General features: G+C 31.4%; 1 protein-coding gene across 2 annotated transcripts in view; it reads right to left on the bottom strand.

Moving 5' to 3' along the window:
- Positions 1 to 6,732: 6,732 nt before the first annotated feature.
- Positions 6,733 to 17,373, bottom strand: part of LOC129907185 (TWiK family of potassium channels protein 18) — a 38,204-nt gene continuing 27,563 nt past the window's right edge. For both annotated transcript variants that reach the window (XM_055983281.1, XM_055983282.1), the window contains exons 2-8: positions 13,099 to 13,627; positions 12,908 to 13,035; positions 8,686 to 8,918; positions 8,449 to 8,621; positions 8,261 to 8,387; positions 8,098 to 8,202; positions 6,733 to 7,422 (exon numbers count right to left, since the gene is read on the bottom strand). In XM_055983281.1, coding sequence (XP_055839256.1) covers positions 7,354 to 7,422; positions 8,098 to 8,202; positions 8,261 to 8,387; positions 8,449 to 8,621; positions 8,686 to 8,918; positions 12,908 to 13,035; positions 13,099 to 13,391 — 1,128 coding nt within the window. In that variant the 5' untranslated portion in view covers positions 13,392 to 13,627 and the 3' untranslated portion in view covers positions 6,733 to 7,353. The remainder of the gene's footprint in view (positions 7,423 to 8,097; positions 8,203 to 8,260; positions 8,388 to 8,448; positions 8,622 to 8,685; positions 8,919 to 12,907; positions 13,036 to 13,098; positions 13,628 to 17,373) is intronic.

Below are 17,373 nucleotides of genomic sequence, written 5' to 3'. Positions count from 1 at the left end.
CCGTTTTTTAAAGATTGTGTGGAAAAACTATGCTTTTGTTTTAGAAAATATTGAGAACAATTGATAAAACAAAAAAAACGATTTTTAAGATTGATTTTTCCGTAAATGACAGTAATATTCTCGAGAAATAATTTTCCATAGAAACCAAATTATACTTTTATAATGGTCATTGACCTTTTTAATTTGAATCAAGCACTAGAATAGCACTAGAATAGCAAAAACGTGATGTGATAGAATTTGTCTGACTTTAGATTCGAGCTCAGCGCACAAAAAACCATTAGAAAAATATACTTTGATTTCTATAAAAAAAAAAAACACTTTTTGACTAGTGAAATCCAACAGGGCAGAAAAAATCGAATGCCTTGTTCGATTTCACTAGTCAAAAAGTTTTTTTTTTTGTGGGCAATTTATTTTTCCAATTTCATATACCATTTATCCTAAATTATCCCACCACCCTTATGCTGCTAATAATTTGTTCAACTTTTGCCTTCTGAAAACCGGATTGGCACTGGTCTAGGAGTGATTAAAATAAATTGATCTAAAATGAACTATAGTTCAGTAGCGTGATTTGAACTAAAGTGATCGATCACTCAAATGAACTAAAGTGCCCAACTCTAATATTGAGTAATTTTAAGCGCATATTTAAGGCGCATATTTCATTTTTTTTAGGGCATACAAATCCGGGCCCTTATAAGAACAAATCATTAGAAATGTGCACTCTCTTTCATCTTATTGCAAAGTACAAAATGTCGTTATCATAAGATCGACTGATTGTTTCCATTGAACATGTAAAACAAAAATATGTGAACTTTTCACACTTTGCAAACTCTGAGGTGCGTCCTTTTTCTAACAATAGTCAACTATGGTTATGTCAAAAAATATTGTTGACGTGTCATTGTTAGAAATTGTTGGGTTTTTTACAAATCATTTAAGAACGATTTATTGTTAGATATCGTTAAACTGTCAAACCACCAAAAAAATTTGTTTTGAGAATATTTGTATTTGCATAATTATAACAAAAATCCTGTTTTTTTAGTCAAAAAAAATTCCATTGCATCATAAAATTACAAAACTCTGTTTTTATTTTCATTTTCTTCCGCTTATTTATAAAAGAAAAAAATCTTTAATTTGGTTTTGTAAACAAAACATCCACTTTGACACATCAAAAATCTCATGAATGTTCAACTCATATCATGGTGGTGAGTTCGTCACGTGAGTTCTTATTTGTCCTACAGACCATTTTTGCCGAAAATGAGTTATAGATGCCATCTTATATTTTCGACCACGCTCTTTCGATTGCTGCAATCAGAATCGTCCTATCTTTTTTAGTTTTCGAGATAAAAAAAATGATTTTGTCCTATAGACCAAGAGTTTTCGATGAAATGTATGCTTATTTGTCCTATATACGTTTTTGTATGCAGTAGGACAAATACTGGCTTTATAATTATGCAAAATTTGTGCTTAAATGTCCTATATCCAATGAAGCTATATTCTTCACAAAAAATGAAGAGGCGAAATATTCAAATTTTGAAGTCATTGCATTGCCAAAAGTATCGTTGCTTAATGCTAAGGTAACCATCTCTAATGAAAAAAAGAAGGACATTATCCATATCGTCCCGTTTCTGAGTGAACCACGTATCTACACAGCAAATTTTGTTCAGTTCTTAAAAGAAATATACATTTTTCTTGAAATTAAAAATATGAATTGAACAAAAGGAAATCAAGTTATGTTTAAGACATATAAATTTAGTTGTTTAGTTTAAACTCAAATAAAGAATGTTCGATTTCAATAAAAATGTTTGGTTACCTATTTTTTCTGTTTTTGTGTCCTTATCCAATACAAATTTCAATGGAGAATACATTTTTAGCTTTTGTTTTTCATTTGTCTGTAACTGTATGAACAGGTGTCCTATGTCCATTTTACTACTTTTTTTTAAAACTCAATTAAATCAATATTGAAAAACCAAAAATTGCAGATTGCTTTATGTATGGTTGAGGAAATATCTAATCCTTCAAAAAACATACAAATCACTGTGATTAGGCTCAAAAAAATAAGTAAACCACCACTTTGAAGTTTAAAAACGCTCTCCTGAAAAGTTAAGTTTTTGGTTTATAGGACAAATAAGAACTCACGTGACGAGTTGGAAATACAGTAGGTGGCCACATGATTATGACCGATGAAAATTTTCACAAATTTTTTACGCTAAAAACAATTTTATTTTATTTATTTTTTGTACAGTAATCATTATTACGGCTTTCTACTATAACGCTAGTGTCACGTACTTCCCAAGTAAGAAAAATTAAAGAATAAACAGGCTTAGTAATTTTCCTGGGATGAATTCCACAAATAACGCTCTTTGGGGGGTTCTTAGCGAAATGCTGCAGAAAACCTCATACCAACTGGTGGAAAAGCTTAGAGGTGAGTGGCTGAATCACACGAAATATTGAAAAAATGGTGGTCTCCTCTATCGTCATCAATTTGTTTTACTTTGCTTCTTCAAAAAATAAAAATTAGTATTGGCATAATGTTTTATAAAACCGTACATAACGCCAATACTAATTTTTTTTTCAAAAGGCGCACACATGCGATTCTAGTCGCGCGATTATTCAGTCGCAAAAATGGATCACAAGGATTTCAATGACTGTGAACATATGTACATGCTTCTCGCGATTAAAAATTTGAAAATTGTGTCTACAGGCATTAAAATTCTTGTCATCTAATTTGCGACTGAATAATCGCGCGATCAAAATCGCATGTGTGCACCTAGCCTTATAAAATAATAATTACTGTACAGAAAAAATAAAATTAGTTTTTAGCGTAAAAAAATTGTGAAAATTTTCATCGGTCATAATCATGTGGCCACCTACTGTAGTTACGATTTGTAACTATTTGACACTTCAAAACGAGTTTAGGAACGATGTACCTCTGAGGTGCGTTCTTTTTCTAACAATAGTTAACTATTGTTAACTATCGTTAACTTTTGTCGTTCCTTAACTACAAAATAGTTACGATTTGTAACTATTTGACAGATGAACATCGTTCCTAAACTCGTTTTGAAGTGTCAAATAGTTACAAATCGTAACTATTTCCAACTCACCTCCATGATATGAGTTGAACACTCATGATGTTGTTGATGTGTCATGTTGTTTGTGTCATGTTGTTTGTGTGGATGTTTTGTTTACAAAACTAAATTAAAATTTTTTTCCTTTTGGAAATAAGCGGAAGAAAATGAAAATAAAAACAGAGTTTTGTAATTTTATGATGCAATGGAATTTATTTTGACTAAAAAACAGGATTTTTTTTATAATTATGCAAATAAAAATATTCTCAAAACAAATTTTTTGGGTGGTTTGACAGTTTAACAATATCTAACAATAAATCGTTCCTAAATGATTTGAAAAAAACCCAACAATTTCTAACAATGACACATCAACAATATTTTTTGACATAACAACAATAGTTAACTATTGTTAGAAAAAAAACGCACCTCTGCTCCATCAAAAAGTCTAGTGCGATTGTATAAATAAGTCGTTGATTCATTTGTGAATACTCCCACTCACTTCAATCCAGAAGAATTCTACATTCATTAGTTTTTACTGTTTGAATATGTTCATCCATCTATCTTTTTAGCTTGAACGTCAATGACTTTGAACTAATGAACCATAACATGAAGCAAATATGTAAATTTTGTTGGTATATTCACATACCTGCAAGCCTATTGCTTGCATTCTTCTAATAAACTTTTTTTTGTAATGATAAATTCATTGACTTGCTGTACTTTTTCGTAATATTTCAATAAGTAAAGCAAATAGAAGATAAAAAAAAACAATACAAAGTGAAAAAAACAGATGCTTGAAAGAAAATAACAAACAAAAAAAAAAAATGATTTGGAAAAATGGGAATGTTTTTTTGTTTTTTTCATGCCACGAGACTTGAGACTCCATCAATCATTTATCAAAAAAAAAGTCATATTTTACAAATTAACAATTTTTTTCATTTCTGGAGACAGACTTTGTGGCTCCAGAAACCAATTTGTTCTGTCGCCCATAAAAGTAAAATATTCTTCTTCCATCACCACCATTTTTTTTCCCAATCAGAATTCTATCAGTTCCTCCTCCTAATTCGAGAAGGATCGCCAAAAAGAAAGTGTGGGAATTTAACCAACCTAGAGGAGAATTGAGTCATGATTTTTCCAAATGTATTTTGTGTTGTTTTTCATGAGACTGATGAGGTGTTAAAAAATGAAACAAAAAATTAACAGAAAAAATAGATTGGGAAATTCTCCAAACAATGCAAAATGAATAAAAGATTAAAAAAAAAGTCATTCCACACTATTCACAAGTTTCCACGCATATAAAAAAAATTCTATTCAACAAAAAGAAAAGATTAAAAAAATGGAAAAAAAAATTAAAGGTTATTGTACTTACAGTCCTCCATTATTTTTTTTATTTATTTGTTTGTTAATGAACTTTTTTTATAAAAACCACACTGATTGATTTATTATTTGATGATTATTGTAGAAAAATCTAAATCAACTTCAGTTGAGAATAAAAAAAATTCACTGCACTTTTGCACAAAAAATACTATTCCCCGCAAAAAAGACGAACGAACAGGAAGAAGAAACAGAACTTTCGGTACTCGTCAGTATTTTATTTTTTTTTTCTTCAATCACTTATCATAGATTTGATTTTGATGTGACATTCGTTGAGTACAGAGTGATTGAAGAGATTAAAGGAAAATGTCAAAAACATAAGAAAAATACAGGGATGTATATGAAACGTAAAGTTAAATGTAAATAACGTAATGTAACGTATGTTAATTCTTCGATGTAAAGGCTTGGCCACACCGGAGGGTACGCGGTAGAGGTACAGGTAACGGTACGGGTATTTGTATGGAAAAAATTCCAAACTGACACATCAACGTTCGGGTGTGGAATTTTTTTAATACAAATATCGTTGCCGCTACCCGTACCGCTACCGCGTACCCTCCGGTGTGGCCAAGCCTTAAAGCCTAGTACGCAGCTGAAGCGAAACGAAATTTTCCATACAAAATGAATGAATGAAATTAAATTTGTTTTGTTTTTGATTTAAAACTTATTTTCTAATGTTTTTTCTTGAATTTTTTTTATTATTTTCTTGAATTTTTTATTTGAATTTTTTAAGGCTTTTGAAAAAATAATAAATTGGAATAAAAACAAATTTTCTTCGTGTTTCTTCGCGGAAAATGGTCGATAATTGTTGAAAAATTAGTGGTGTGCGTGGTTTTTCGGCTTTTGTGTGTTTTTCGTCGTTAATTTAAAACAATTAGGAACTACAGTAGCTGACACTGGTCACCAAATTGTCATGTTTTGACAATCTGGTGACCAATGTCAGTTCGGAAGATATTACCTTTTTAAGGCTTGGCCACACCGGAGGGTATGCGGTAGAGGTACGGGTAGCGGTAACGATATTTGTATGAAAAAATTCCACATCTGAACGTTGATATGTCAGTTTGGAATTTTTTTCATACAAGTACCGTTACCTCTACCCGTATCGCTACCGCATACCCTCCGGTGTGGCCAACCTTTATGTGTACTGTGGTATGCGGTAGCGGTACGCGTAGAGGTAATGATATTTGTATTAAAAAACATTCCACATCTGAACGTTGATGTGTCAGTTTGGAATTTTGTTCATACAAGTACCCGTACCGCTACCGCACATACCCTCCGGTGTGGTCTAGCCTTGACATGTTCGCTGTTGACTTGGGAGACTTCAAAAATTTTCGTTTCGCTTCAGGTGCGTACTACCCTTCAAGCAAACAAGTCCGACCTCGGTCCGAATCCGCTCCGCCCCAGGCGGAGCTGAGTCCGACTTCGGCTCAGAAACGGGTCCAAAGGCGGCTCAAATTAGTATGGAAATTATAATCACCGCGGAGCCGATTTTATATGTATTGGTTTTTACACCACGATTTCTCCTTCGACTTTGTGTTCATACACAAAAAGTTGCAAGTGTGTGAGTGCAACCCCGTTTTTCTCGGTCGGAGTGTCTTTTCTGAACTCCGTTTTCTTGCTTGAAGGGTAGGCTTAAGGTGTTAACAGGGTTATGAAAAGTATTTTTGGTATTAGTAGTCTTAATGTAACGGTGTAAACTCTGGGTAAACCTCATGGTATAAAGAATGGTATTCATAGCTCTGGTTTTTCATAACTTCGGTTTTTCATAACTTTGGTCTTTCATAACTTCGATTTTCATGACTCGGGTTTTTCATTACTTTGACGCGCATAACTATGTCGCGCATAATTCTGGTATTCATAACTCCGTTACTATTTCTAAAATGACGTTTGTTCAAAATAAAAAACGACATTTAAAATTTTATAAGGTTATTAAATGTTTATAAAATCGGCCATTATTTTCTGAAAACGGTGGTAAAGCTTATGTTTAGCACTGGTTCAAGGTCCATATATGTATGTAAAAATAGGCACATCCATGCTTGAACCGAAGTATGATCCGCAGCTAATCCACTGAAATCGGCGATTTAAGTTGTTAACATTGCGGTGCGAGTCCGCGGAACCGTCGTCATGAAGTTGGCTACTATGGCAGTTAGCACAAAGCCAAAAACTGAATTGAAACAAATTTTCAAGTCTTTTTATAAATTGATATAATTTACTTGTTTTTCAACAATTTATTAAAAAAAATTATTTAAATTTAGTTTAAATCAATTAAAATTATAGATTCATAGAAAACGAGACGGAAAAATAAATTAAAATTTTTTTTATTAAATATCATTATTTGAATAGAAAATTACTATAAATAACTACTACTCTATTATATAAATATAAACTATAGTTAGATTTAAGTCTAGCTTATAAACTATTTTTTAGTGAAGGAATTTTGGAAGGGTCTTTTCATATCATACGGCTGCAAGCTGTTTTTCTCTTGGGGCTTTTTTGCATCTGTGCTGGGTTAAATGGGTATGTTTCATTGGCAGCATGTTTTATTTAAACTAGTCTTCGGACGATTATTCAGTTACAAAAATTAAATCAAATGTTTCAAACTGTGATTTTTAGGTATTATGAATGAACTTTTTTTTTTACTCTACATAGCCATCAACCGAAGGAACAAGATTGTTGGTCCTAGCTCAAACAGCTCAAATTTAAAATTGGGATCTAAACTTGTAAAATTAATACAACCCAACAACTTCATTTCTAATTTTTACACATCGAAATGAAATAACCAGCTAGTTTTCATTTTACGCAATTATAGCCCAGCTTCTCACCGTTATGCACGCTGATGCGTTTTTAGTGTTCTACCTCTTTGGTTTAGAACATAGCCGTTGTGGGTTTTCGTTCGTGGGTTCTTCAGCCACCATAGCCTTTATCACCTCTTACAACGGAAACATATTTTCAATACACGCTTAATAGACCTCATTTGGTATATAACTTGTTCCTGTAAGAAACAAAAAATAATCAGAGGTTAATTCGATTATAAGAAATAAAATAAAAGCACACATTATAAGCAAATATCAAAAATTATTTATAGATATCTACAAATAAGGTGTAAAAGAGTTAAAAGAACATTTGAAAGCTCAGAGTCCGACAACTCATCCCAAAAATTTGAATCAATTTTAGACTTGGCTTTAATATTATCTTGTCACCCGACTTTATCTTGACTTGTTGCTTAAAATTATCGCCCGACATCTCATCCCATTTTGTTGATTCGACTTTTAATCTTAACTTAACCCCAATTTGACATCTGATTTGTCGATTTATCATATCCACTTTACTTGTGCCATTGAATAATTTCTTCTACTTCTGTCGACTTGCTACCCATCACCTAGGCCCCATGATTTTACACTTCTAATTTTCGGCCCAAAATATCGCTCGAGTTATCACAACGACTTGAACTTGGACTTATCGTTCCACCTTTACCCTTTTACTTGTCGCCTTGTTTTGTACCTCAAACTTTAGCCCCTAAGTAATGGTCACCCGTACTTATCACCACCCTACTTTTCATCACGACTACTCATCCCAATTTTACGTTACATTTTATCGCCCCAGCCTTGTAACCCATGTCTAATAAATATCTTGACATTGCACACCGTTTGTTTGTGTAGGTACTTACCTGCATTAAGTTAAAGCACATAGCAATCAACGCCATTCCTAGTAACAAATACACAGCACAAAGAATGAAACTTGTTTCAACATTTGTTATATCATTGTTTGTTATCTGCGAAAATGATAGGCTTTTTAAATCTCATTTTTTATTTCCTGATTTTTTGTCTTACCACTTTTTCGCCCGGAACTATATCCCCGAAACCAATACTGCTTAGTGATATAAAACAGAAATAACTTCCATCTAGAAGAGTCCAGTTTTCCCATGTTCCAAACATGAATGCTCCAAACAAGATGTACCTACATTTCAAAACATTTCACTATAGGTACTCTTTTTAAAGGTATCGTTAATACCACTTACCCAATCATAATACAAATACAAACAGTTACTGGAACTGTTACAGTTTCTGTATTGGTTTGAATTTCAGCTTCAATTTCAGAATCATCTTCTTCGTAGAAATCGTTGGTTTCAGATGAAGTTTGATCACTGGAATTACTAGATTTGGATTCTGATCCTTCTTCCATACTATCGAGCTTTTTGCAAAAATATAACCATTAACTTTCGATCATTTAAAAAATGAAATTTTTAAAAACTTACATCTCTTTCGAGTGCCATTCGTCGAATTTTTCGACGTTCTCGTATTATTCGTCTTCGAGCTACACCAGGACATATTCGGCATAGACAAACTTTAGCATAGATCCATTTGAAGGATTTGGCCAGAATATCACCGATATTTGATAGATACAGGAGAAACAGTGGCATTCCGATTATCGCATAGAGAATGGTAATTAGTTTACCCCAATTGGATTTGGGAGTTATATTTCCATATCCTAAAAAAATAAAGAAAGGAAAGCTTGTATTTTTTATTAAGAATCTCAAAATTTTGATATGCGGTAATACTGCAAATCAAGTTGTAAAATATTTCGGAAGGTTTAAGCGATATACTTTACACAAAATTAAATGGTGATATTTGAATTAGTATAGACAGTCATTAAGACGGGACAAGTAGTTCTTTCGCTGTGGTTGATAAAACATTATTTTTTAAGCAACAATCACACAACGGGAAAGAAAAAAAAATAATGTGTGCAATTCACACGTGGTTGAAGTGAAACCTTAAAAATCATTTTAAAAAAATCGAAAAAATATAACTCTTTTTTTATTCCATCACTTTTTTTTATATGACAACCTACAATAAATTTTATACCATCTGAAAGCTTATTGTTTCAGCTCAAAATATTTATATCGACCATGTCTATACAACATCTACAAAAAGAGCTAGAATTTTTTTAACCCAATTAGTTTTCATAAAAAAAGCAAAACAATCAATCTCTTTTCTCTTCTAAAGCCATTAAATCCATTTTTTAAAAGACAACCTATAATAAATTTTATATCAGTATTATTTCACCTTTTATATGACACTTCAATCATATTTCTACCATGCCTACAAAAAAAGTAAGAATTTTTTAAAGCCAACCATGTGGAAATTTCAAACTGAGATTACGGTACTTCCCCTACTGCTGGCTGGTCATATCGGCAACAAATCTTCACAGGTGTTTTGAGGTATTTTTCAAGTTTTTAAATGAAAGATTATATAACTTGTAGAGCACGTACCATTATGTGTGATATATCAAATGGAAGGCAATATTATCAGCATGAGAATTAAAGTTAATAATTAATTTGTTATGTGCTCTAAATCAAAAGATATAACGTGTTTAGAAAAAGAACATATTTTCACCGTTATCTCAGAATTCTGAATATGAAATTAATTGAAATTTTGCACAATTATAATTTATTTAATTTCCTATCTACTGTATAAATTTTATTCATCTATCTATTAAAACAAAAAAGTTATTTTGATTTTTCGTGTCGCGTTTTCGTTTCATCTTGTTTCAAATCACTACGATACTAAATAAGTTTTCATTTCAAAAATCTCCAAGTAAGTGTTATGGTTTATCTTGTCTCACACTTTTGAGTTATTAAGTGGATTTACAAGTGGTTTACTGAGTTCTAAGGTAACCACTCCCGGAATCATCTCGAAAATTCAAGGAATCGTATTGGAAGATCGGAGAGCTCTGTTTGAACGAAACTGACATTTTTGAACCTTCAACTATTTACTAAGCTAATTACTTAGTTGGAGTATAAACACGGCAACATGTAGATGTTGTTAGTAAAGACGAAACAAACAACAACATTTGCATTCCAAATAAATCATTCATTACAAATAAAGGAATTGTTTTTCAAAGAAAAAGTGACGAAATTATTGGAGGAAATCTTAAATCAGAAACTTGAGCTTACTTTAAAAAAAAAATGCTTACTTTAAATGTAATGCATGTAAACGCCAACTGCGGATACGGATAGTAATGCCGAAAAACACAGCTATCATGTACCATAAAACTGTTTTTTAATTTTTTTTTATTTCTTGCTACAATGGTCGGAAAAAGTATTTTGACAAAATGAACATTTTTCTAACTGATGAGAATAATCTGTAACGGTTAAACATAAAATAAGGAAGTTGACGGTTATTTATTAAGTATATTATGGTGAATCTTACGATGGTCAATGTCAGTCATATAGTTGGTATTATGCTTCGTGGCTGCATTTTTTGTATAAAAAGTATTCATTTTTGAGGGAAAAAAGTATTTTGACAAACGTTCTTTTCCAACGTTGGTAAGGTAAGGCAATGCATTTTACGTGTTTCAAGCACGTATACAACTGACAGACTTGTTAAGACCCCGATTTGTAAAAAATTGGGCAAAACGGCGGAACTTAACATTGAAATTAGTGCATCTTCTGTTGCAAGTCATAACTTCTGTGTGTCTGTTAAAAAATTTGTGGAGAACTGAATTTATCGCGGGAAACTAAAAATTACCAAATATACAAACACAAAAATGTAATTATACTATTCAAAATTTACCACAAATGGACAAAAAATGAAAAAAATGCACTAAAAAAATTGAAGCATTTTGAAGAATTCACTTTATCGCGGATTGACTCCAAAAATTCTGAATTTGGAAATGCCATTCTTTCATCAAAAACTTTGTTAGCAAAAGTACCCTTTGCATTGAACTCAAAGAAGACAATTTTACCATGTTTGTGGGAAGATAATACAGTATTTATCTCATAAAACAAAAATTGAAAAAAACTGAATTCTCAAAAGAACATATTGGTATGCTTCTTTCACCCAAAAACAAAGTTTTATAGACCACATTCTCACAAATTTCTATCTCAATGATCCGGGAAACGAAAAGGAACTGTTGAAGCTCCGTAAAAATTTGGTCAAGTTTATTCCAGAAGCGAAAAGCACAACAACATGTCCCTTTGAGAATTAAATTTTTTTCGATTTTTGTTTTATGAGATAAATACTGTATTATCTTCCCATAAACATGGTAAAATTGTCTTCTTTGAGTTCAATGCAAATGGTACTTTTGATAACAAAGTTTTTGATGAAAGAATGGCATTTCCAAATTCAGACTTTTTGGAGTCAATCCGCGATAAAGTGAATTCTTCAAAATGCTTCAATTTTTTTAGTGCATTTTTTTCATTTTTTGTCCATTTGTGGTAAATTTTGAATAGTATAATTACATTTTTGTGTTTGTATATTTGGTAATTTTTAGTTTCCCGCGATAAATTCAGTTCTCCACAAATTTTTTAACAGACACACAGAAGTTATGACTTGCAACAGAAGATGCACTAATTTCAATGTTAAGTTCCGCCGTTTTGCCCAATTTTTTACAAATCGGGGTCTTAACAAGTCTGTCAGTTGTATACGTGCTTGAAACACGTAAAATGCATTGCCTTACCTTACCAACGTTGGAAAAGAACGTTTGTCAAAATACTTTTTTCCCTCAAAAATGAATACTTTTTATACAAAAAATGCAGCCACGAAGCATAATACCAACTATATGACTGACATTGACCATCGTAAGATTCACCATAATATACTTAATAAATAACCGTCAACTTCCTTATTTTATGTTTAACCGTTACAGATTATTCTCATCAGTTAGAAAAATGTTCATTTTGTCAAAATACTTTTTCCGACTGTTTTTCATTTTTCAAAGGGCATTAAACTTGTTTTCTCGAAAATAGATTTTTTTTAAAATACACTTTATGGTAAAAAAAAGCTGGTTTTTGCTATACATGTTAGTATTTGGGTGATATACAATGTGTTAAATGTTCTAAAAACTTGTAGGTACCTGAGTTTATTTCATAAAAAAAAATTTCATATAAAATTTTCTTGTAATTAAAATAAAACAAGAAGAAAGAAAGTTTTATTATAATAATTTCTAAATATTATTATAAATTCTAAATTGGTCATGTTTTTTTTTTTTTTGTAAAATAGGGTCAACTTCAAGTTTGTAGAACATAATTTGTATCTTAAACTTAAAAGCGCAAAATTTGAAACGATTTAGTAAATTGGTAAAGCCATTTAGTAAGTTACTTAGTTAAAAATCCATTTGCTTTTTGGCTATGTAACTTAGTAAAATAGTTTTAGCAGTTTACTTAATCGTTTAAAATTTTGGGACTTTTAAATTCAAAGGGTCTAGCGGACGGAGGAGATTTCAGGACTTTTCACATATTTAAAACCCCTCTAATACCAACCTGAATACCAAAAATCAGCCTGTTAATATTTTTGTTTAGTTTTTTTTTTTTGTACTGTTTTTCTTTGTGTTGTCACTTACAAATTTAAATTGGTATCAGCAAGTTGCTATAAGATACCATAGTATCAAAGAACGAACAAACCCAAAAAGGTTAACCACGCAAACACAAAATTATTTAAGAAAACTGTTTACAAAGGATGGTTTATAGTAACTCATACCAATAGTTGTGATGACAGTTAATGAATAAAGAAATGCTCCTGAAAAACTCCACTGCTGTTTTATATCCACATCATCTAGTTCAGCCTTAATTACTGCTCTTTGAAAGTAAAAAATCGTTTCATTCATCCTGAAATAATAAAAGAATATTAATTGACCAATTTAAAATATTTCATCAAAAATGTTAACATACCTTTTTTTGAATTCAGTCTCATTAAAAATATTCGATTCACAACAAGTGATCTTCCACAAAAGATCCGCTATCACTGTCTTATTGCGTTCCCCCACACTCGTCTTTCGTGCCACCTTATTCGCTTCGGAAGTTTCAATTGCTTGAAACATAAATGCACCACCTATCGTATAGATTATCACCAATAGAATAATTCCCACATTGCTAAACATAAAGGCAGTAAATGCTCTGAAATGATCTTTGAATCGTTCGAATGGTGGTTTTTCTCTTCGTTTAAATGAGCGTTTACGACTCATTTTTTTTTATTTTGCTTCGTTATGATAAGACAAATGTTAAATATTGTGTTCGTTTAATATACCAAAAACCCTTCAGGGTTTTCGACGTGTTGGCCGAAGATAATCACTTTGCAGCCATATTTGAAATATCAGTTGATAAGGTTGCATACTTTTCGGGGACTTCCTTTTTTGCTAATTTATGAATAACCTCTCATTATCTTATCCACTTAATTTGGGTTTGCCTTTTAAATTTTCATCTGTAAAATCCATAAACAAATATTCATTAGGAAAAGTCGATTAAATTAGCTTAAAAAAAAAAATAAATAAATAAACATTTGGGGTGATTCGGAATCTTCATTTAATATCCCGCAGTGTTAACCTTGATTTATGACTTTTTCAAGCACTCAATTTTGTGAGCCAAATCAGAAAAAATTCATGTTTTGGATATTGTGTGTTTTTGGAATAAATGCTCTTCAATTGGCATGTTCATAAATTTTAAAATTAAACAAAAATAAAACAAAAAAAATAAAAGAGGTAGGTATACAAAAGAATTTATTTTGATTTTGTTAAAAAAAAACTTTCTCTTTGTTTATTGTTTAAACCCGAAATTGATATAAACATTGGAATTTCAATAAATTTATTTGTAAGAAATAAGCAAATTGGTAACTTTTGGTACAAAAAAAAACGTTTTAGCAAGGAAATGTGCTTAATTAATTCGCAAACATTCAATGGAAACAGGTACACATTAATATAAATAGAATTACATACCTCCTCGATGGAGGATGTGAAATGAATGAACATTTAAATAACATGTTCACTGTGGCGTATGTGTAATATTTTATTTTTTTTCGTTTTTGATTTTTCTTTTTGTTGAATGAAATGTTTCTTTTTGTTAGGAAAAGTAAAGTACCTACTTAAAGTGGATGTAATTAATTGAACAAATGAAAAGCATGTCGATTTGTGAATTATTATTGAAGGAAATATCAAATTTAATTGGCAATGGCTTTTATTTGACGTTAATTGTGATTTGTGTGGCAGAATAAATTTTCGGGGAGAAATTTTTGAATAGGTCGAATAAAGGAACAGAAACTAATAGTTTAAGGAAAAAATATTTTTATTTAAAGAAAGAAAAAATATTCTTGAGTAGCATGATGTTTTTATAGTTTTAAATCAAAAATTTTGGTGACAAAAAAAATGGTAAAATGTCATACTTATTGGACGCGTCTCTTGATCACTTCTTGGACGCATTTTGACGCGCCTCGGTTGCGTCTTGGACGAGTGTTGGTCACATCTTGCTCGCATCTTGCACGCGGCTAGTAGCGTTTTGGTCGAGTCCTTGATATGTCTTGGACGACACTTGGATGCGTCTCAGTCGCGTCTTGGTTGCCCCTTGAACGCGTCTTGGACAAGTCTCGTTTGAGTGTCGAACGCGTCTTGGACGCATCTTGGTCTCTTCTTGGTCGCAGACACAATCTTGTTCAAGTGTCTTGAACGCATTTTGGTCGCATACCGAATGCCTCTTGGACGCTTCTTATTCGTCTCTTGGACGCGTTTTGGACGCATCTCGTTAGCGTCTCGAAGGCGTCTCATTCGTGTCTTGGTCACATCTAAGACGCGTCCAAAACGCATCTTAAATGTCTTCAAAGCGCGTCCAAAACGCATCCAAAACGCGTCTAAAACGTGTTCAAAACGCGTCTAAAACGCATCCGAAACGCGTCCAAAACGCGTCTTAAACGCGTCAGAAACGCATCTAAAACGCGTCCAAACCGCGTCTAAAACGCGTCCAAAACGCGTCTAAAACGCGTCCAAAACGCGTCCAAAACGCATCTAAAACTCGTCTGAAACGCGCCCAAAACGCGCCTGAAACGCGTCTAAAACGCGTCCAAAACGCGTCGCGTATTCTAGGAATTTTTAACATCTATGAGGTATGTATTTATATTTAGTTGCTTGACCAAATGAGAAGTTTATGAGGAATAAAGTGGTTTAAAATTTTTTGTTTTTTTTTTCAGTGGCAACTGAAAAGAACGTATGACAAAGTTAAGAGATTTTTGTTTAGATTAAACTTAAACAGTCACTGTGGCGTATACGCAACTTTTTTTTCTTTTCTATCAAACAGTGAAACTATTTAAGTTTAAATTATTCTTTTTCTTCCAGTTGAAATAGACAAAGTTTTTACATTTGTTGTAAAAATAAATTGAAACATGAGACTTAATTATGCAGCATTCTAAATCTTCCTAGTAAATCCAAGTAAATCCATTTAATTTATTTATATCTGCACTTGCTGCTTGTTAACATATTTTTGGCAATAAAATCCATCAAATCTTACAAAATTCAATGTAACCCAATCACATAAATACAGAAACGTTCTTAAGTGGAAATTTTAATTATTGTTATTTTTCCTTGATTTGTTTTGGCAGAATTTCATTTCACATTAGAATTATTTCTAAATTGGTTCACAATCACACACTGCGATTATAATATAATATTGACTAGAATGCAATAAACGTCCACGTCAATTACATGATTTTTATTTTATTTTTTCTTAAGTTTTCTGGGTCAATGAAAAATAGTGCTACGACCTTCTACAAGTTGTGTCTTCTATTTTACAAAATTAAAGAAAAAACAAAAATAAAAACAACATTTTCTGAAAAATTCATATGATAAATATCGTCGGTTTCACCCTCGCCCCTAAATTACTAAATTAGTCAATCAGGCTTTCATTCTACCTTGGACTCGGAACCGACAGCGACAGACATCTGTTTTTTCTGAATAAAATCATTCGAGCAAAGCAGATTTTGTCTGTTGGCTTAGATTTATATTTGTCTATAAGATTTTGTTTTTTTGATTTATTATTTCATAACTTTTCTGACCTAAACATACTGGGGATTTAGTTTTTATTTCTTTAAAAATCTATATATCATTCTATTCAAATCCCACCGACCGAAGAAAACTAAATTATTATGGTAGATGGTATTTTTTTTTTTTTTTTATTATTATTATTATTATTTTGCGCTAAGGCAAACGAACTTGTCGTAAAAATATATTCCCACGCACAGATTTTAATACTTCCGCAAGATAGAAATTATTTCATTGTAAATTTTTTTGAAATTTCTTTATAGTTTTTAGAATAATTAAAATAATAATATTTATTTAAATACGTCAACAAAAAAAAAAAAAATATAAATATTTGTAATGCCGATTGTTAAAATAAGATCACGGGTAATATGGATAATTTCAGAATGAAAAAAATATTTGTCAGAAAATTCGTTCTTTTTAGAACTGTAAGAGCCGATTTTTCAATCTTGTAATAAACAGTCAGTTAACTGTTCGACGAATAAAGTTATTAGGCTCATAAACAATCAGATAAAAACATTGAAGTTTTCAATCAAGAATAATTTATTCTACAGAATAACAAAAAAAAATTGTCAAATTCAAAAATATTTAAAATTAAACGTCATTTTTATTCATGATTGTTTTTGTTTTCTTGTGTTCCACTGTATTTTTTTCAAAATTCTTTCAAAACAGCTTTGACAACTGACTTAATATTTTTTTTGAGATTATTCCTTAGAATAATTTTTATTCGTCTCTGAAAGAAGCAGATAGTTTTATTCTTAGGAATAAGCTATATCTGCTTGTTGAAAAATTGATTTTTTCTCTATCCTTAGGAATAAGTACTAACTGACTGTTTAACTGACTATTGAAAAATTGGCCCTAAATGAAATTAAAATTTATGACCACACCTGCTTTTATACAATACAGCCTTGTTTAACAATGTGAAAAGAAGTGGTTGTCATAGGTAGAATGTCAACTCACAATTTGTGGCTTGTGATTCATCACACGGGAGTCATTGGTGGTTTTACACCAATAACTCGAAAAACTAAAAACTTATTTCAAAATTCAGTGTGTGACAAGCTAAAAATTTTTGTCAACATAAAGTCAATGTTTAAAAAGATATTTGAATATTATAAAGAACATCTGAGACAAAACGGATCCCTGTGGCATT

The sequence above is a fragment of the Episyrphus balteatus genome, chromosome 1, assembly GCF_945859705.1.
Source record: "Episyrphus balteatus chromosome 1, idEpiBalt1.1, whole genome shotgun sequence".
Lineage (NCBI taxonomy): Eukaryota > Metazoa > Arthropoda > Insecta > Diptera > Syrphidae > Episyrphus > Episyrphus balteatus.
This window is presented reverse-complemented; position numbering and strand designations above follow the sequence as displayed.